Genomic DNA, 21,705 nt, shown 5'->3' on the forward strand with positions numbered 1-21,705 from the left:
AGCAAATAAATATTGTTAAATTTGTAAAATATTTAGAAATTCAAGTTTTGTACATTTACTCAGTGATTTATACTACACTGAAACAAACTTTTAGTATATCATTATTTTCATATTACCATATATTATTAAACGTTTAGCTTGTTTATTATCAGTATGTATATTACCCACATACAAAGATTATTGCTTGAAAACCAACAATACTTACATAATTAATAAACACGCAACTAATCATATATGGAAGTTTATTAAAAGAACAAATTTTCTAGGAAAAAATATTAAAACAAAAACAGTTTGTACGTATAATTGTCAAGAATAAATTACGGAAAATTTAAAAATGGAATTTAACTGAGATATAATCCTACACATGAAAAGAACAACTAAATTACGATTTACTTTTTTTCAACATAAATATACCACCTTTAAGACTTATAACATTTAAAACTCCTTATACATCTTTAAAAAAAATAGTTAAAACTCATGTCAAAAACAATTATAATTCAGCCAATTTATACTTCGAAACTTTAGAATCCAACACTCAATATAATTTGGCGTTCCAACTTAATTTTCCTAACTCCTCGAACCTGTAAAAAAAGAATTATAATGTACTTTGGTAATATATTTTATTTCAAATTTTTTAATATTTGACTAAACCTATTTATTCAGTTTTTAATACAACTTTTAATACAGTTTTACAATATTTAATGCGATAAAAACATATACGCTAACTACACAACAACTACTTAAATTAAATAAACCAATAAACTTATAAAGTGGTTATAAAATATAATTTTATTAGCTACAAGCTAGTTGTAATCAATTTGATTAAACGTGAGTTTAAAAAGACGTTATTTTAAGAATTGGAAGGAAAAACTTTATCGAAAACAAGATAAATATTATGAATATACAAATATACTAACATTATACAAATCACTTCATTTCAACATTTATGTTGTTTTTATTAAATATAGATATATATATAATACTCACATCATACAAATCACTTCATTTCAACATTTATGTTGTTTCTAATAAATAAATAGATATATATATAAAACTCACATCATACAAATCACTTCATTTCAACATTTATGTTGTTTTTAATAAATAAATAGATAGATATACAAATATACTAACATTATACAAATCACTTCATTTCAACATTTATGTTGTTTTTGTGATGCGGGTTCAGTATACCGGGCACGCTCCTTTCCACTTTCAGTTTTTCTTCTTCCGCTTTCAACAGCAACGCTTCCCTTTCTTCCAAAAACAAATCGTGTGTGTCCTCACCGGCGAACTCCTGTGGATAAAACAATTAATAACTTATGTCAATTGCTTACAACATTCAAAAACTTTGAAGTCAAGTGGGTGGTTTAGTTTTTTTTTTCAGGGCTATTTCATAAACCACGAACACACATCAAATTTTCAGTGTAAAAAAGCTAAGATCTCAGCTTTATTTATTTTGTTTTTTGCATTTTATAGTGCCATAAGATACAATTTAAAATTTTACGTGGAATTAGTGCCACCGAGTGGTGAAAGCGCTGTTTAGTGGTGAAACAAAAAAAAATCTACGTTTAATATTTTGCTTTTAATTAACTGTTAGACTTTCTTATACACATTATGATAAATTAACACCTCGACCTATTTATTATTAGTTTAAACTTATTACTTCTCTAAATTTGATAATCTAAATTAAAAACATAAACAAAACTTAAATATTAATAAACTCACTTTAATTTGAATTAGGAAGTCTCTGAGATGGGATTTGAATTGCGGAATGTCGTGATTCAAACTGAACAGTCCTTTCACGAATATTCTGATTTGCTCGCTGTTTTATCAAATAAATACAAATAAAAAACTTGATAGAAGTCAGTTTTATGGTCAGCTTGGTTTTAGTGAAAAAATTACATTAAAATAAACTTATATTTTTAATAGTTATAAATATATATATATAAAAATTAAGAGTAAATTTTGTTGTTTAAATTTGTTTAAATACAAAAAATGGAGATCTTTCAATGATTTAGTACTAACAAAATCGTTAACATAATAAATAAAAACACTTGGAAAAGAAAGATCATTAACTAATTTATACAAAAACAATTAAAGTTTTGAATTAATAATAAATAATAAAAACAAACTCTTGCAGGTGGTTGAAGGCGGTTTTGAGCAGGTTGGCTACGTACTGCTGCACGAACAACAAATTGTTCTGCTCGTTCTGCGACAGTTTAACTGTTATTTTGTTGTTCTCCACCAAGCTGAACATGTAAGCCAGTATCGAAGCGTGCATCGTCATTCCTAAGAAAAAATATTTAAAATATCTAAAATTTAGTTTTAGAAACGTACTTATATTAGAACAAATTATAATTATACTTTTATAAACAATTTTTAATTTATATCGAAAATTTAGTTTTCAGAAACGTTTTTATACTACAATAAATTATAGTTATACTTTTATAAATAACTTTTAATAAATTTATACCAGAACTTTTTTTTTATATTAACATTGTAAAATATAACTATGTAAAACTTTTTATTTTAATATCATAAAATTAATCTACATATCATGACAAATAATTGAATAATAAAAATAAATTTAAACGGTTTTTCCTTGATTTTATGAAGTTTTTTTTTTTGTTTGCATTTAAGGTAATAAAATCAATTGTATTTTAATATAAAAGCATCATAGCTTTTATATGCAACGGTGATTTCACTCTCGAGTAAAACTCAAGTCTTCATATAATTGACCAGAACTGAATGAAGATTTCAAATTGTATACAATTAAATTATCTGACACCCATTGTTGTTTTCAAAACAAAAATGGAGAATTTTCTATCGGATTTGGCTCATTTGCTTTCAAAAGATTTATTCTTAGAAGTAAAACTTCAGTCCCTACCGAGTTGATTAAATTAAATAAAATTTAGCTGGACAAATTACTTTCTTAAACTTCAGATATTTTTGTTTACAGTTGAAACTTTTTGTCTCATATTCAAGTAAATTAAATTCAAGTAACTGCATTCTAAACATACCATTTCAATTTGTTGCATGTTTGTTGATGAGCAAAAACGGATATAGACAAAATTTACTCAAAAAAATTGTGCAATAAAAGCAAACTCGCAGATAATCAATTTATCATTTAACTTGACTAAAAGAACTATTCTTCTGCAAAAGAAAAAAAGTACCACCATGACTAATCATTTTTATTCATAACTATTTCTTTGTATGTTAGATTCATACTTTTTCAGTCGGATTTGGCTCGATTTGCTTTCAAAAGGTTTATTTTTAGAAGTAAAACTTCAGTCCCTACCGAGTTGATTAAATTAAATAAAATTTTAGCTGGACAAATTACTTGCTTAAACATCAGATAATTTTACAGTTGAAACTGTTGGCTTTAACTCATATCAAGTAACTGCATTCTAAACAGATCATTTCAATTTGTTGCCTGTGCCTTGTTATGCAAAAAAGGACACAGACAAAACTGAATTTACTCAAAACAATTATTAAATGTTAAAACAAAAGCACACTTGCAGATAATCAATTTATCATTTAACTTGACTAAAAAAAATTTTGTTCTGCAAAAAAATTTAATTTAAGTACCACCATGACTAATAATTTTCACTCATAACTATTTCTTTGTATTTTTGATTCATACTTTTTCTTTTCATTTCTAACAAATCAATAGTTCTTTATTAATAATCCTATATCCTAACAAATACTCTTATGACATAGTATTTTTACAGCTCTTAAAATGTTATTGTTTGAATATCTTAATCAAGTTCTCAATTAATACACATTTCTTTAAGTTTTAAAGAAAAAAAATTTCCTACACTTGTAAATAACTGATTTTGTTTTTTTGATTTAATTGATAACTTTTTATATTTTTTCAAAAATACAAACCAGCAGTGTGGGAGGTATCTGTTACGACGCTGAATACGTGCTGCAAGATATCGGTGAAGTAAAGTTGATAGAACTGCTGGGCGGCTCCGTCAACCTGGGAAATGTTCTGAAGCAGTTGGTACAATATGTTCAATCCTGTGATTACATGTAAATAAATATAACAAAAATTTAAACCTCTAGTTGACACATGAAGAGAACAAACTTAACTTCATAAAGTAGGTTCAATTAATTAACTGGTAACTTTGTCGTATAGATCACATTTAGTAAATAAGTAACTAACACGGGTAAACTTTGACCCATTTAATTTAAGTAGGTAAAAATTGTTAATTGTAAGTTTATATGCCGGCTAGACAAGTTCTATGACATCATAAAGATATAGTAATTATAATTCAATACTTTACAAATAAAACTTAATTCACACTATGGAAAGCTAAAGTTAATTTTTTTTTGTATTATAGAGGTCTCAGTTATAATTTTCAAGTCATTTGCGTTCAAACCAACTTAACAAGAACTAGTTTAAAAAATATTGTATCTGTAATTGTTTTTATGTTACCACGTATCACTTTACGCGAAACATTTTAAACTACAGAAACTCTTGATGTCAGATATTAAATACATTACTGCCAATTATCTTATAAGCAATAAATATACTTAATAATTCTGTTGTTCGTTGAAAAGTTAAATTTGAAGCTCGGACCTTTTACTAAGTCATCATTGACCCTTTTAATTTATATTAAAACTACATTTCAGTTTAGCTAAATTTAACATTTACTAAACAATTATCTTACCAGTGTTGGCAACATTTCTCATTGTGTGTTTGAAAGCCCATATGATGGAATCAAGCACCAATTTGAACTGCGGTTGGGGAATCGTCAGTAATGCCGGGAAACAGTGGTTGTTGACCGCCTGATAGAATGATTTGATAAGAAAATAATAACAAACTTATATATACATATATATAAACTTTATATAATTTATGCCGGGAAACAGTGGCTATTTACTGCCTGTTAAAATTTAAAATAAATCAACAAATTTACATCGATCATATGTACTGCTTAAAACACATAAAAATGTTTAGCGGTGGTTATTAACCGCATGTTGAAATTTTTTGATAAAAATAAGCTTGTTTACTGCTTAAGTTTATGATGTATTTATTTGATTTTATTGTTTAGCTTGTTGATATGTGTATGTTTAAAATAATAATAACAAAATTTATATTGTTTATTTGTTGAGCTCGGAAAGCTTATATATTAATAAAAAACAAAATATATGGTGTTTAATAGTGATTGTTTAACGCCTGTTAAGAAAAAATATATATATACAATCAGGTTTGTTTATTTACTAGTTGGAAATTTTTGAAACGCTTTATATTTAAAACAAGCTCATACTGTTTATTTGTATTTGTGCTTGAAAACAAAATTGTTTGTTTAAATCGGGCTGCCTGTTATGAGAGAAATAACAATTTGCACTTAGTTGCGACCGTTTAGTATGTTTTACATTTTGTAAACAATTCTCGGTTCAAAGCTTTTTCTCTTTGTTTTATAGGTGTAAGTTCATAAAAACAGCTTAAATTTACTTATACTATAAGTTGTAATTTTAGAAATATACAAACTTGTAAGAGTAAGAAGAAGTTTGTTCTGAATTCGGGGTATTCTTCGAAATTTTTGTTGATCATTTCCAGCGTGCATTCAAATACTGCGTCGAATATTTGCGGGATTTCGTTCGTGATGTCTCTCTGTTGTTATTGTTGAATTAATGAAATTATTAGCTGCAAACTTAAAGTGTTAACTGTAAAATACATATTTTTTACTTTAAATTTTTGATGTTATGTAAATTGTGTCCAAAATTGTATATAGTTTTTAACAAATCAGCAATTAATCAAAAACACTCAACTTTTCTTACAATCTTTTATTTTATACTTTTTTTAATATTAAAACTAATTATAAGTCAACACAAACCTCCAATTTATTGACAATGACGGCGATTGTAGACAACACTTCGGGTTCCCTGGCAGCGGCAACGTTGTTTTTGTAATCCATCAGAACTGCTTCCAGTAGTGGTGGAACGAAAAACCTCGCAACCTGATCGTCATTCTAACGTTAGTAAACAAGAAACAAGAAAAATATTGTAATACTTATATTTAAGTTCATGATATTTATTTTTATCTGAAATCGTTAAGTATATTAACGCATTCTTTAAATTTTGGATCATCATTGAGAGTACTCTTATATTATTATCAACAAATAAAAAAAACTATTTCCTTATTATTAAACATCGTAAGAAGGTATTTTTTATTATAACCTTTTAATTAATCAAAATTAATTACCTATTAATGAATAGATTTAGTTTTTAAAAGTATCTAAGAGTATTTTAGCTACAAGCTAAACAAAACTAATAACTGTTTAAACAGTAACAGTTGAATAATTTCAAATAATAAATTATAATTAAGTAATTAAAATTACATTACAAATTAATTAATAAATTAAATTACGTTATGTACTCCTTTGCCCTACTTTATCACAATAATTTACCACATAATTGTTATGAACTAATTAGTATTAATTAACTTATTTATCATGTTAACTATGTGGCAAAGTAAATAATTGAACATTTATAAACTTAATTAATGTAATTTAATTCATCGATTATTTTGTATTAATAAAAAATTGACTAAAAAAGTATTTAATCATAATTTAAAAAAAATGTTAACTCTAAATTTTAATAGAAACTAACAACAAACCATAACAAGTTTCATAATCTTAATTTAATCCGAATACGTATATTAAATAACTCAAACAAACCATGTTAGGTTCCTGACTTCTCTGAACCCATCCGCTGATCAACTTCAATGTTTCCTTCTTCACTGTTCGCATGTTCTTTATTACTTGCTGTCTCATCACCTGAATTTATTAATTGATTTATTTTTTATACAGACATTCAATTTGTATATAATAAAATACTTCACCGGAACGAAAACAAAAAAAAACAGAGAACAAAGGTTTTTTTATTTAGAAAAAGGTTATTGAACTTGATAATACAAACATTCAATCTATTAACATATAAAACAATGTTCTACCTGATCCCCGTTCTGCTTGATTGCGTCTGATATGTTCTCACTCAAACACTTGTACACATTGAGCATGTCCAAGTAGATTATTCCCAACTGTTTAGTGAAAAATATAATGTCTTTAGTAAGGTAATTAGGAATATTTACTTTTAATTATACTCTGCTTTATAAATATAAATAACACAATTGTGTTTATCCTTTGAACTTTTATAGAAGATTCTAAAACTACAACTGGATACTTTTTAATTAGATATTTAAGGTCTCAGTTATACTTTTCAAGTCATATGCATTCAAATCAACTTGACAAGAACTAATTATAACAAAAAAAAAATTGTTTCTGCTTTTTATAGCATCATGTATGGCTCTACATAAAACATTTTTATTTACAGAATTTTTGATGTCAGCTATGAAAATATATTATTGCCAATTATCTTGTAAGCAATAAATATACTTAATTTTTCTGTTGTTCGTTGAAAAGTTAAATTTGAAGCTCGGACCTTTTACTAAGTCATCATTGACCCTTTCAATTTATATTAAAACAAATATATATTTATCATTTATAACTATTTTTTCATTGTACAAATCATTCTACCTGATGTACGAACGGGTGTCCAACGCTCTTAACAGCCCTCACATTAGTTTTAAGTATGGTTTTCAGCTGTTTGATGGTTTGCTCGTCCTTCAAAACGTCAACGTTCTGCGTGGCTCGCTGTATGATGCCGTTCCACACCTGGTTGAAATATATCATTTGATAATTTCATGGTAAATATGTATGTCTTTCATTGAATTCAAATAGCATTATAGACATATCATATTTTATATTTATTAAATATAAACTTTAAATTTTTTATACCAAGGAAAGAAGAATAAACAATTATAACTAAAAAAATGAATAAGTTATAAATGCTTGGGTAAATTCAAGTACTTTTCATTAATATTATTTATTTAAACAACATACCTGGTTGGGCAACTTCATGTATTTGTCAATCAAATGTTCCTGCATTTTCTTGTCGGATTGGGCTGATATCATGTATCCCACAGCCTCGTAGAATGTTTGTACCTGGGAAATTGGTTTTTAATTTATTAAGTAGATTTACATCATCATAGTTACATCATTAGAAGGTTTATACCATAAAAAGTGTTAGTGTGTGGTAAATATACTCAATTTTACTAACATGTGTTGTCGTATGCTTTTTTATATATTAAGTAGCTGTACTGTACGGTTTACTATCATTTCTAACCCGATCATTTCTAACCAGATCACTTCTAACCCGATCATTTCTATCCCGATCATTTCTAACCCGATCATTTCTAACCCAATCACTTCTAACCCGATCATTTCTTACCCGATCACTTCTAACCCGATCATTTCTAACCCGATCATTTCTAACCCGATCACTTGTAACCCGATCACTTCTAACCCGATTACTTCTAACCTGATCATTTCTAACCCGATCAATTCTAACACGATCACTTCTAACCCGATCATTTCTAACCCGATCACTTCTAACCCGATCACTTCTAACACGATCACTTCTAACCCGATCATTTCTAACCCGATCACTTCTAACACGATCATTTCTAACACGATTACTTCTAACCCGATTACTTCTAACCCGATTAAACACTATCATTTCTAACCCGATCATTTCTAACCCGATCATATCTAACCCGATCATTTCTAACCCGATCATTTCTAACTTGATCGTTTCTAACCCGACTATTATTTATTCGATCTGTATTAATATGTTTATGTATTATTGAAGTAAATTAAAGATTTGTTTTAAAAACAAAAAAATCTCAACAAAGTTGTTTTTTTTTTATCGAAATTTAGTATATTTTGTTTAAAGTAAAACCTAATGTTTAGATAGCTTTATAAAAATTTAATTTTTTGATATTTATTGTTATTGGAAGTTTATTTTTTCCTACGCTAGACCCACACATAATAATCTGGGCAGCTTAAACTAAATAGCACATAACAAAGAGACAAAAATTTATATATCTAAAAACAAAAAACTACAGTTTTTTTTTTTAACAGCAAAAAAAAAATCAACACTTATTATAAGACTAATTAAGTTACTTATGATTCGAAGAAATTTTTTTTTAACAAACTCAGTTTTTATTTTATAATAAGCAACTTAAATATCAACTCTTTCAACGATCAGTAAGTTGCAATAAAACAAAACACAGCTGCTTAACCTTTCTTTTTAGAATTAACTTTAATTTCTTTTCAACAAACAACCTTCTCTGCAAAATTCAGCAATACATATTTAGACAATTTAGAAAATTTCTTCTATGAATTTAGTTCAGAAATCAGCAAAGTAGTCTTAATCAAGCACTTCTACATTGAAATAAGGTTCAGTATTACTTTTATGAAATTCATTTAGAATATACTACAGTGTCAGAATTTAAACAAACTACAAAAACTTATGAATAAAATTTCTTCTAGTTTATACATCTACCAGATTTTTACATCCTAACTTTTAGAGTTAGACTCTGCTCATATGTGCAACCGTTTGGTATTTCATTGTTTTTTTATCATTTTTTGTAGCTTTGCCAAAGCATAATCGAAAAATTTAAATACATTGACTAACCACTAAATTTAAAACCTTAAGTCCAAAGCACATTAATAATACAGTTTAAATAAACATTTATCGGAAACATTAGAAAATGATTTATTATTTACATAGGAAAGGCAATTACAATAAAATCAAACTATAGAATGAACAAAATCCTACATACTAAATCAATGGTTCATAAGTACAAAATTTGTTAAATTACTGATAGTTTCTAATATAAATTATCTTATTTTAATCAAATTTATTCAACTTTATGTAAAGATTAGTTTTGTTTAAAAGCTAAGTCCACATTTAAACTGAAAAATATTTATGACTTTGTGGTAATTTTCGTGGTAATTAATTATTTTAATAGAGTTCAAAAATTGATTATAAATTAACTGTAGTTTTTAGTTTTAAAAGCATTAGGAAAAGTAGAAGTCTTCTGAAATCTAAAGATTAAATATTAAGTTTTGATAGTCGTCAATGTAAGAAATATAATGAGCATTGCAGTGGTTAAAGACTATTCTTTACTTTTTCTTGAAGAGATTCTATATGGTTAGTATAAATTTTAAATATGGAGACCGGACTGGCAAGTTGCATTCAAATTTAGGGCAAATTTAAACGAAATACCATTTTTTAAGAGTACTAGTATGAGTATATATGAAACTTAAAATAATACAGTTAAAAAATTTTAGTAATAATAATTAGTATGGTAATTTAATTAAAAATTATTATCATTAAATCATAAGTTCTTAAAACGAAAGTGTATACTGTATAGCACAAAGTAAAAAGTAGAGGTAAACGTTTTTTTGTTTATAAATAGACCCTGTCATTTACTAGAACTTAAATAAGATTTTCTTTCTTTTAGCCAATGGTAAATTATATCTAAAGATTAAATAAGAAATATTATACAATAAACTTGAACATAAAAGTTAAGTGTCGAAAACTTAATATTATGATTTTTTCATATTTCTTTAAAAATATGTTGTATATAGAGCAAAATAAATTTACATTTTTAATAAAAATTTAAAATTTTTAGAAATTTAAAATTCCAAAAATAATTTTACACGATTAATAGTAAAAACTTCTTTAATATTTTTTTTGATATGTCTTAAAAGTTATTATTTTACAGATTTACAAAAACAGAAAAACTTTATATTATTTAGCGATCATTATGTATGAATTATAAATATAAGTTAATAGACTCGTTTATACAACTCAAAAAATGAGGTAAATAAAATAAATTAATATTATCTTAAGTTAATACTAAAATAAAAAATTAAACAAAAATTATTTTTTATGTAACAAATTAAATCATTATATTATAAAAAAATAAAAATTGAATATTTTTTTATTGGTTTAATTACTTTATTAAGATTTGGTGGTTTTTGCATTAAATCCTTAATACAAAGAAATGTAAATAAACAAGTTAAATAGGTTAGAAACGATCGGACTAGAAACGATTAGGCTAGAAGTTATCAGGTTAGAAGTTATCGGGTTAGAAGTGATCGGGTTAGAAATGATCGGGTTAGAAATGATCGGGTTAGAAATGATCTGGCTAAACTGGGTTAGAAATAATCGGGTTAGAAGTGATCTTGTTAGAAATGATCGGGTTATAAGTGATCGGGTTAGAAATGATCGGGTTAGAAATGATCGTGTTAGAAGTGATCGGGTTAGAAATGATCGTGTTAGAAGTGATCGGGTTAGAAGTGATCAGGTTAGAAGTGATCGGGTTAGAAATGATCGTGTTAGAAGTGATCGGGTTAGAAGTGATCGGGTTAGAAATGATCGGGCTTGAAGTGATCGGGTTAGAAATGATCGGGTTAGAAGTGATCGTGTTAGAAGTGATCGGGTTAGAAATGATCGGGTTAGAAGTGATCGGGTTAAAATTGATCGGGTTAGAAATGATCGGGTTAGAAATGATCGGGGTAGAAGTGATCGGGTTAGAAATGATAGCGGGTTAGAAATGATCGGCTCCCGTACTGTACATATAATTAAGTTTCGACATAAAGTTTAGTGTAATAAATATTTATTTCCAAACATTGTTTATTAAACTAAGTTTTTTATTTAACTAAGTAAGTTTTTAGGTTGACATTAACTAAACTGCAAGATTCATAAATAACTACAAGGATTAATACTAATCGAATAAAAATTAATTGTTTTTGTTTATATGTTGGAAAACAAACTACAGTAAAAACCGATAACTTTTAGTTTTTCTGCCTTGAAATTCTCCTTTTTTTTTTGATTTTGCGTTAACATAAAAGTTGCTAATTATTTCAATATTTGTAAAAATAATTCCCAACTGTAACGCTTTATTACTATTTTGTTTACAGTAAATGATGTGGGAATTTTTTCTCAATTAGCAATTTTTTTTCCACTGGATATGGAAAATAATTTTAATAACAATTATAATCGAGCGTTTAGTAAATTATCTATTATTAATTTCTAAAAAACTTTTTATGTTTTAATAGTTTGCAAGAATTCACGATTGAAAACAATACATAATTGATAACATGTGACCAATAGTCGTGATTTATATAGCATGTCTGAATAACTTACTGGCTATCCATCACAATTTTCAATTTATTTACAAGGTTTTTTAGATGATGTAAAAAAGTATTGACTAGTAATTTTCCAAAATTTTGTAAATATTTTTTTAAAAACTTTCGTGAAGGTTAAGCAATAGCTGTAAGCTCTTACTGCCAATGCTTTATATAAGTTTAAACGTAAATTCTTTTTATTATTTAATACTATAACTTATTCAAGTCATATTACCACACCTTATTAAATATAGTTTAAGACCACATACTATGAAGTTCATGTTTTTTTTTGAAAAGCTGATATTCAGTGTTGTGGTTGCATATATATATATAAATGTATAAACTATTAGAAATAATAAAATACATAATCAACTAACTTGTTGAGGCTGCAGATCGCATATGATGGAGTTGATGTTGCTTAATATTTCTTCAATGAAAGGTACCACTTCGCCACCCTGTATCGCCACAAAGTGCCTCCTGCACTTTTGAGATATTTTGATGAAAGTGTCGCAAGCCATGTCCTGCACACCGTCGTGCGTTTCTGTGTGAAAATTGTTTTATAAATTAACATTTTAATGTCATAAGTCAATTTGCATTTCTCTTTTTTTGTTTGTTAGATATTGTTACTCATTTGTTTATACTACAATTATAAAGACTATCGAAAAAGCAAAAATATACAACATTTTAGCTTAATCATCAAAATTACAAATATTTAAACTTGAGTCGTGACCTAAGCAAATATTCAAGTTGAATAGCAATTTTAACTTTGTTTTCTTATGCATATCTTTTTAATACCATCCATTAATTTACTTTACCATTTAAATTATTCTATATTGATTCAATCAAAAAACGAACCGTGCATGAATTCGAAGAGCTTGTTGACTACAGTCTTCAGGAACCGCCAATGAGCCCTGAGAAACCTGGGGTACTGACCGACTACGTACATGATGTTCGACGCGATGATGGCTTTGTTGTCCTTGCCTCTCTTCTGCTCGCACAATCCCAATAAATCTGTATTGATATTAATGTGTTTGCTTATACGTTATAAGTTGTTATAACTTGTAAAAAAAAAACGTTTATCAGTTTGAAGCACATAGTTAAAACTGTTTTAAATATTTATTATATATTAAAAAACTAGTGACTTAAAGTGATATTATTTGATAAATTGTAAATACCATGATATTGTTTTCCAGTTTTAACTGTTCAAAAAAAAATTTTCAAGTACTAATATTTGCTAAATTAAAGATGATTTATTAACTAGCAAAATAGGGTGTATCTCTTAATACTTGTGTCCAGTGGCGTCGCGTGGTATTTTTTTTAGGTGGTGCAGAATTTAAAAAAATATCAATTATTTTAATAAAAATATGTTTTTACTGTCAAGTTTGAAAACAACTGAACTATGCTACACCTGAAGATAAGCTTTGCTTTTAAGGGCATAAGGGGGGGATGAAACAATTTGATCTTATTTTATGTAGTTTTTACTAAGCTACAAGATGCTTTTTACAGATTTTAAAAATTCAGTATATGTTCTAAGATATAGCCTGTCAAAGTTAAAGGCAACAAAAGGTTCATAATGGGAGGCACAAACTAAAACAGTGTTTAAAAAAATTTTTACCCCCCCCCCCCCCCTTTATGCCCTTAACATCTACTTTATAATTATTTTACTGAAATTACTTTATACAGTTTTAATTTAACTACAAGTCATCTTTTATCAATATAAAAAATTCTTAAAATTTTTGAGATATGGTAATTCACAGTCAGAGGTACAAATGAATCCTTATTTTTATAATATAAACTCAAACAACAAATAAATAAAATCACTAAAATCATATCTTTTTTTTATAAGTTGGCCTCAAAATCTTTAGATGTTTCTTTTATAAAACAAAAAAAAAATTGCTAAATTAGATATTTAAAACACCAAGAAAAAAAAAGTTATAACAAAAGTTTTTTTTGTATACATAAAAATATATATTGATACTTAAAAATTGAAGACTTCTCTTTAACAAAAGTACAAAGTTTTAAAAAAATTAGGATGAAAAAATTTAATTAAAAATTGTTTTAAAAATGATGGAGAATATAGGTTTTCAGTAAAATTGTATTTTTTGCTGTTTCGGTTTGCTCCTTGTATAATAAACCATTGTACTCTCTGGCTTTGACTGGTTGTAACTAAAAGTTTAATTGGAAATTTCAAGTTTATTAAAGAGTAACTATTAGCTTTCTGAAAAAGTTAAAATAAGAACAACATGTAAAAAAGTGCCTATACACCCTCCCCCCTTACTCCTCACTAATTTGCACATTTTTTTTTACAAACATTAACATTTTTATTAACTTTTTTTCTAATTTTAATGTTTTTTGTTGGAGGTTTAAGTTCAATAGTTTTTTAAGGGTATCTTTTCTTTATTTAATATTTATTTGTTTTTCATTTTGATGACAGTATTTTTCTCAGGAGCTCAACTTTTTTAAGTTTAGTTGTGAGGCTGTTGAACTTTTCAAGAATTTTAAAGATAATTTATAAATATGTAACCATTATAGAAGTAAAAGTTTGGTTAGTTAGTTTTCATGTGGCCATAGGGGTAAAACACTTATTTTTTAATTTTAAATAACCTTGTTATTTTCAGAGTAAAAATTAAAACTGCTTTAGTCAGCCTGAATATTTTTCTAATTTGGTCTGTTTTAATTTATCTTGGGTCATCTTGAGTTTTTAACATTTCTAAGTTATCCTGATTATGAGGCAAGGCAACCATGTTTCAACAATTTTATCTAAAATTTTGCTTTGTTTATGAAAAAATTAAACCAAAAGTTATATAAAGTAGAGGTAGACTAAATTTTCCGAAAATGTTAAACTACTCTAAGTAATTAAAGTTTCTAAATTAAGGCTAATTACTTTATTTAAATATGTGATTGTTTCAATAATACTATTTTTTATTTAATATAAATCTAAAATATTTTTCTGTAAGAGTGAACTAGAAGTTTATAATAAACTTTTTAATTCTTTTTTTCAGAACTTGAATTTTATAATTTATTTTATTAACTTTATGATAACAATAATCAGTTATAGTTAAGTTTATGTATGCAGATTAAAATAAAAAATCGAATTTTTAAGACTTTGGTGATTTAGGGTTTTTATCTTTTTTTTTCGAAATATGCAATTTATGACAAATCTTTTAATAGAAGTAATCTGTTAAATTTAAAAAATCATGTGGGTACATAAACTCAAGTTTAATCCTTTGCAGTAGCTTGGTTTGTTTTTATTTTATGTTTACAATAGCTTGTAGATGATACTTAAGCAAGTCCTGTGTTAGGGAATTTTCAACTTAGCTTACTTACCGCAAGATATTGATTTTGCGGTAATTCTTGAAGAAATTTTGCTTTTTTGAGTTCATTTGCGGCAGTCAGCTAAGAGTTTGCGGCAGTGAAGTGGGCAAAATGGTCGTTTTCAAAATTGAAGTTTTAAAAGAGATTTCGTTCAAAAAAATAACGAAAACGTTATAGATACTTATTTTTCTCTTAGAAAATTTCAAGGTGGTGCAGTTGCGGCAGTGCAACACCCCACGCGACGCCCCTGCTTGTGTCTGTACTTGAAAAGTGTTTTGTGTGAACTTATGTAGAATGTAAAGGTTTTAAACTGCGTGAAAACTGACAGCTTCAAATTTTCCGCCCTGAAATAAACCTAACAGTTGATTTTGCGCTGTAGAGTAATTTCCATCATAAAAAAACTGGTATATTCATACAGAAATTACAATGCGCTGTTGTGTGTTTTTATTTGTTGGCTGGGAGTTTTTTTTATTGTACAATCACCATTTATGAGGTAACTATTGTTTTACTGCCCACACAGCTCATGTAACTAGTCTTGTAATGTCTATATATTTATTATTTTTCATACCATTTACATTACATTGATGTACTACTAACCTCTGATAACAGTTACGAGGAATCTTTTTTCGTCTTCTTCGTGCATTGATCCACTGATGCTGCCGACTGCCCAGCACAAAGTGTTCAGGTTCTTCCAACTCCATTCGTTTCCTTTCACCTGAACATCAAAAATAAAATGTTACACTAAGTCATATATGCATTTGGCTTTATTTACTTATAAATATCACAATTTGAAGCTTGTATAAAACATAGTAAATGTTGTTAACGAGCCATAGATGTTATATTTACCTGCATCTTATAAACCAGGCTCAAAAACTTTTTTTTTTTGTGAAAATAAACCTTTTAATTTAGCTGCGTTTACACATATACACAATTCACACAACACACCTGATTGTACAGCTTTTCAGTCATGATCCGCTCCGTATCCAAGCCGTCAATGTGCGTCAAGTACACCAGCGTCTCCCTCATGTTCTTGTAAAGATTTATTGAATCCGTGTCCTTCATGAACTGCCTCACAACTTCTCCCTGCTCGTTTTCAACGATGAGCACTTCTTCGGGCCTGGCCATCCTGCTGATCATCACCACTCTCACCTGTGATTAAAGAATGTTAAAAATAAAACTATTCAACAACTAAAAGAAAATTGTAGCATCTATTTTATATCGGAAAAAAAGTTAGAATTTTCATGAATTCAGGCAATACTTACTATACAAATAGTTAAAATTCACGATAAAATAAAGGTTGTACGTAAAATAATTGATTAAACATTGATATTTCATACCTTAAACTCTAATGTAAAAGATAATTATATTTCTGTAAAATGCCTTGACCCCTATATTTCATTTAATAATCATCTTAACATTACAAACGTATGTTAACTACTATCAACATAACAAACCCTGCTGAGAACGTCGATGTAGATGGTTCTTCTAGGACCGTTATTATTGTTGTTCTGACCGATAATACAGCTACTGAAAGGTGATTCCTTGTAAAGTTCGCTACACAATGCGTACCAGTACTCCAGGCAAATTTTGAATATTTCAGTTTCCTCGACCTCGCTTATCTTGACCAGGTAGTTGAGTGCCTGTAGTGGTAAAAAACTATTAATAAGAGAATACAGATACATCTTTATAGATGTATTCAAATATGAAACAAAAAGTGCTCCATGTATAATATGGTTAGTCTTTATTTTCTATTTTCGTATTTCGGGTTCATTTTATTTAAAAAACTTAAGTAAATGTAAAACATTTTAATTCATTATTTACCGATGAGAAGCATTAATTTTACGACTAAAACAACGATCTTAATTTACTTTTAATAAAAGACCAATTAGTCTTAATTTTAAAAAACACGTAAGCCTAATAAATTCATCACACACACCTCCATCAAGTTGGTTCTGTTTTCTTCGCCTTCCACCAGCGTTCCGTGTTCTTTCAGATAAATTGAAATGAACAAGGCGAGATTCTGTATGAAGTTCTGCTCGTCGTTCGAACCCGCAGCGTACGCGTTCTTCATATCCACTGTTGATGGCAGCATCTGTTTAAAATATTAAGGAATGTTCAAGTTGTTGAAGCATAAGTTAATTAACTTAAAAGAGTTTTATATTATTGGTGGCAACAATAATATTCAGAAAAGTGTAGAAGGGTATGCATTAACAGATTTATTCAATTCATTATGATGTAGACTTCACAGATAGTTTACTTTGTATATATTATTTAAATAATTTTTACTAATAATAATTTAACTGTTGATGGCAGCATCTGGAAAGAGTATTATTTAAACCAATACTGTATGTGTGTAATAAAATATGAGTAAATTATATTAAAAGAGAGTAAACAGTAGTAAAAATTAGTTTCAACAAAAGTATATAAGTATACGCGGTAACAGATAATTTTATTTATTACATTTCACAGAAGTGTACTTCGAATACATTATTTAAATAATTTTTAAATATTTTAAATATTTTTATATACAGACTAAAACAAACTAGTTTAAGCTGTTGAATTGCGTTGTTGAAAAGTGAAATGAGTTGTTCCTGGCATTTTCCATTCACGTTCACTCCAGCTAAAGTAAAATAAAATAATTTAACACAATGCAAGTTAAATATACAAAGAAAAAAATAGTTTGAACTTTTATTGTTTAATTACCAAAATAATATCAGGAACAAACCAATTTCAGTGAGGCATTTCAGGGTGACGTTTCTGAACATTGGTAGGGGCAAGAACTGAAAATAAAATTTATTTTATTTACATACTAGTGAAAAGCTAAAAAAATAAAATTAATAATATAGTATTAAATCATATTAGTAAGATTTTGATAAAGTAAGATATGAGATGTAATTATTTTATAGTATAATAAGCATAAAATAGTTTAAAATGAATTTTAACAATCTTATGTACCTTGTGAATGAGTTTGTGAACCATCTGTGTTTCGAAAATGTAACCCAGCGGAATCCAGTTGAGGAAACACAGAAGAGTGTTCAGAGTTGCGTCCACCAGAGAGGCGTTCTGTGATTCTTCCTGTGAAAATTAGTCTTTTTTTCCTTTAATAAAAGTTTTTAGTTTTAAATATACTGTTATAACTAACAAAAAAATAAATAGGTATAAGAAAAAGGTGAATACAAAAACTTTCAATAATAAGAGTTTTAAAATTGATGAATCAAATGAAAATTCTACATTAGTTTTTTTTTTTTTTTTATACGAAAACCAAAAAAAAAAATTATTTAGCCTGCAATAAAATTCAAACTAACAAGAACAAGTTCGCAGAGTTTGAAAATTTCAGAAAACTCGTTGCACATTGACTCTTTCAAGTGTTTCGCTTTTGCTTGGGTCATCTGATCTTGGGAGAAGTCAAACACTTCCTCACTGTATTATTTATTTATTTAAATTCATAAAACGTATGTTATAGTGTATGTGTTTTTGTGAAAGTTGTGTAAACCTTAATCCATCATGTGGTAGGTAATCATATGATAAGTATATACAGACTGTTTAATGTGTAAAAATAATTATCAATTAACTTTTGATTTATTCACAGTAAATTTAGTTTTGTTCATATTATTTACATGAATTTATTTTTTATATAATTGAACTACAACTTATTTTTAATTCACTTTAAAATACATATTTGCTTTTTTTTATTAAGCTTTTTAAATTGTTTAAACAGAACAAAATTTTCAGAATAAAAATTAGTCAGACAAATGAGTCACTTTACCTATCATATATTTATTAAACAAGTCACTTAAATAAAACTATTTTGTATTTAAAAAACATTATTTCAGTATTTTTTATACAAACCTGAGCAATTTTAAAATGGTCATGTTGTTCTGGCACAGTCTTTCGTTGTTCCTGTTCTTGGAAGCTCCGACGATTTCGGTGATGAAGTTGGGCCACTTGGCCGGCCACTCCTGCTTCAGTATCTGCACCAGGATCATGTTGAGTTTGGACAGGTAGGTCTTTTGCTTCTCCAGCTCTTCCTGCGGCTTCGTGGAAGTTTCGATCACCTGCGTCACTATGTACTTCCTGATGCCTGTGTAATTTTTATTTTATTTATTCAATAAATTATTTCATGTACTTCCACCATGTATTTCCTCCTGATGCCTGTGATTGATTATAATTTGCTCTATTTTTATATAAGTACATTGATTGAGTGCCGTTATAAATAAATATATAGATTAAAGTTCTGAACTTATAGTAGATCAAGTAGGAGACATTGTTATAGTTTAAATATGCCATTACTTGCTGCAAACCCAAGTTTCGCCCAAAGTTAGTTATTGAAAAAATTTGTGTAGTTTGTTGAGTTAATTTCATAAAAATTTGTTATAAGTATTTACTGGTTCCTGTGGGATTAATTAGTTCATTAATATATAAATATACATATCATGTATAATTATAATTTTTATGCAAATTTATTTGTTAATGGCTGTAATTACAAATTAAAGTAGGTCATAGAGAAATAACCCTGTATTTATTGTCAAGGACTCTATGAACTTCCTTTGTTTAATTTAGTTAAAATTATTTAAGACCCTAGTGATTAAGTAACTAAAATTATTTATTATAAAACTGACTAATTCCTGTGTATATTTGGTTTTTATAATTGGATCTTAATTAACAAACTTTTTAGCAAGCTAAAAGCTGCCTTTCATTGGATTTTAAAACTCAAAGTAATTTTTAAGATATAGACTTTATTTGTAATTCTTTATTCTTGCAAAACCTAATTGGTGTTTTTATTTTTAATTTTAAGCTTCATGTAAATTTAAATAGTAAATGTTTTCGCAAATAAGTTATTTTTTAAATCCACAAATAAAACATACGCCAATTACACACAATAGTTAATTGAGTTTTATAAAAATCAATACTAATTTATGTTACTTAACAAATTTCACTACTTTATTTTATTAATAATAATAACTTAACAATATTGATACTAGCTTTTCTTTAAAAGACATAATTTCTAGACATACCTTCACATTGCTCTCTTGGCAAAACTTTCCATCTGTATCTGATGACGTTTTCAAGAATTTGCAGGGCGTAATACTGTATTTAAAAACAAAGAATATCTTTAAAAATGTAATCTAAATTTAAATATATAATGGCAATACTCTTATTAAAAATATTTTGTTATACAAAAACTTTTAAATTTGAATTTAGTATACGTTCTAGTATAACAAAGCATATATTTTTTAAATCTATACCGCTGACAAGATAAAAAAATTATTGACCAATAAAAATAAAAACAGATTTTAATATGTTTTTTAAATAATATAAAATAGTTAAACAGATTAAAGTATACTTTGGTCTACTGAATATGTATATTATTAAACAATTTATTAATTTTAAAAACAAACTTTAGTTTGCTAGTTACATGTATATATAGACTATTTAATCAAAACAATTTGGCTGATTGGATTTTTTATGTAAACTAAACTGTTTACATGTAAATTATAAAGCAAAAATAATAATTTCGAAAACAAACTTTAGTCTGCTGGTTGGAAGAGTACTCAAGGATCATGTCGACTCTCGTCCAACTTTCCTGGTGCTCTTTCAGCTGGGTCAGAATGTTTTGTGCCATTTTTTGCTGTAAATATCATAAAATTATTATGCAATTTAGAGTTTGAAATAAATTTATAGTCTGCTTTTGAATTTTAAGGATAAACATTAAGTAAGTGTCAGTTTTAACTAAAACTGTTTGTTAACTCAGTTGAAATACCAAAGTTTAAGTTTATAAAATTAATGAAGGTCATAGGAGGGTTAAACATGTTTTTTCAAAAATTAAAATTTACCACAATAAAGTTCTATATGTTTATATAACAGAAAGTATATTTTTGAACTCACATAATCACCATGTCCGTTGTAGAGGCACGAAACAACATTGTCAAGCAGATTGATGTCCAGTTTCTGCTGAAAGTTGAGCAATTGCTCACAATTCTGTATCAACACTCCAAAATCTTTCATTTTATTATAAAATCTATTGAAATACTTTTGGTAAACTTATTTTATATTAAATTAAGCTGTTAACATTTTCTGTATCAATACTAATTTATGTTACTTTACAAATTTCACTAGAATAAAAACTACAAAAATTTTTGTTTTAATTAAAATCTATTGAAAATATTTTTTTTAACTTATTATATCAATTTTCTTAAAAATTGGTACCAACACTCCACAACATTTCATTTTATTAAACAAGCTTAAAAATTAAACTTTCTGTGAAGACATTATAAATTGCTCACCTTTCTGTATTAAAACTCAAAAAAGTTTTATTTTTATTACTTTTTATTTA

At 27.0% G+C, this 21,705-nt stretch overlaps 1 protein-coding gene across 1 annotated transcript; it reads right to left on the reverse strand.

Annotated features, from left to right (window-relative positions):
* Positions 1-231: 231 nt before the first annotated feature.
* Positions 232-21,386, reverse strand: LOC145834120 (exportin-1-like). The gene is made up of 26 exons (XM_082941475.1): positions 21,258-21,386; positions 20,899-21,000; positions 20,387-20,459; positions 19,221-19,452; positions 18,677-18,791; positions 18,327-18,446; positions 18,097-18,151; positions 17,915-17,991; positions 17,308-17,463; positions 16,826-17,011; positions 16,317-16,520; positions 15,969-16,086; positions 12,912-13,067; positions 12,434-12,597; positions 7,917-8,018; positions 7,551-7,688; positions 6,968-7,054; positions 6,693-6,791; positions 5,850-5,972; positions 5,504-5,626; positions 4,680-4,797; positions 3,892-4,026; positions 2,136-2,292; positions 1,729-1,825; positions 1,135-1,297; positions 232-581 (listed from the first exon to the last, which is right to left on the reverse strand). Exons 1-25 carry the CDS (start codon positions 21,375-21,377, stop codon positions 1,145-1,147), a joined length of 3,210 nt encoding a protein of 1,069 aa, XP_082797601.1. The 5' UTR covers positions 21,378-21,386; the 3' UTR covers positions 232-581; positions 1,135-1,144.
* Between the last annotated feature and the right edge of the window lie 319 nt (positions 21,387-21,705).

The sequence above is a fragment of the Thalia democratica genome, chromosome 4, assembly GCF_965202585.1.
Source record: "Thalia democratica chromosome 4, ktThaDemo2.hap1.1, whole genome shotgun sequence".
NCBI lineage: Eukaryota > Metazoa > Chordata > Thaliacea > Salpida > Salpidae > Thalia > Thalia democratica.

Coding starts and splice junctions, on each gene's coding strand:
- LOC145834120 (XM_082941475.1), bottom strand. CDS start 21,377: ATGAAAGATTTTGGAGTGTTGATACAGAATTGTGAGCAATTGCTCAAC. Junction 19,453..20,386: donor GCCAAGAGAGCAATGTGAAG/GTATGTCTAGAA, acceptor AAAATTACACAG/GCATCAGGAAGTACATAGTG. Junction 5,973..6,692: donor GAAGTCAGGAACCTAACATG/GTTTGTTTGAGT, acceptor AATGACGATCAG/GTTGCGAGGTTTTTCGTTCC.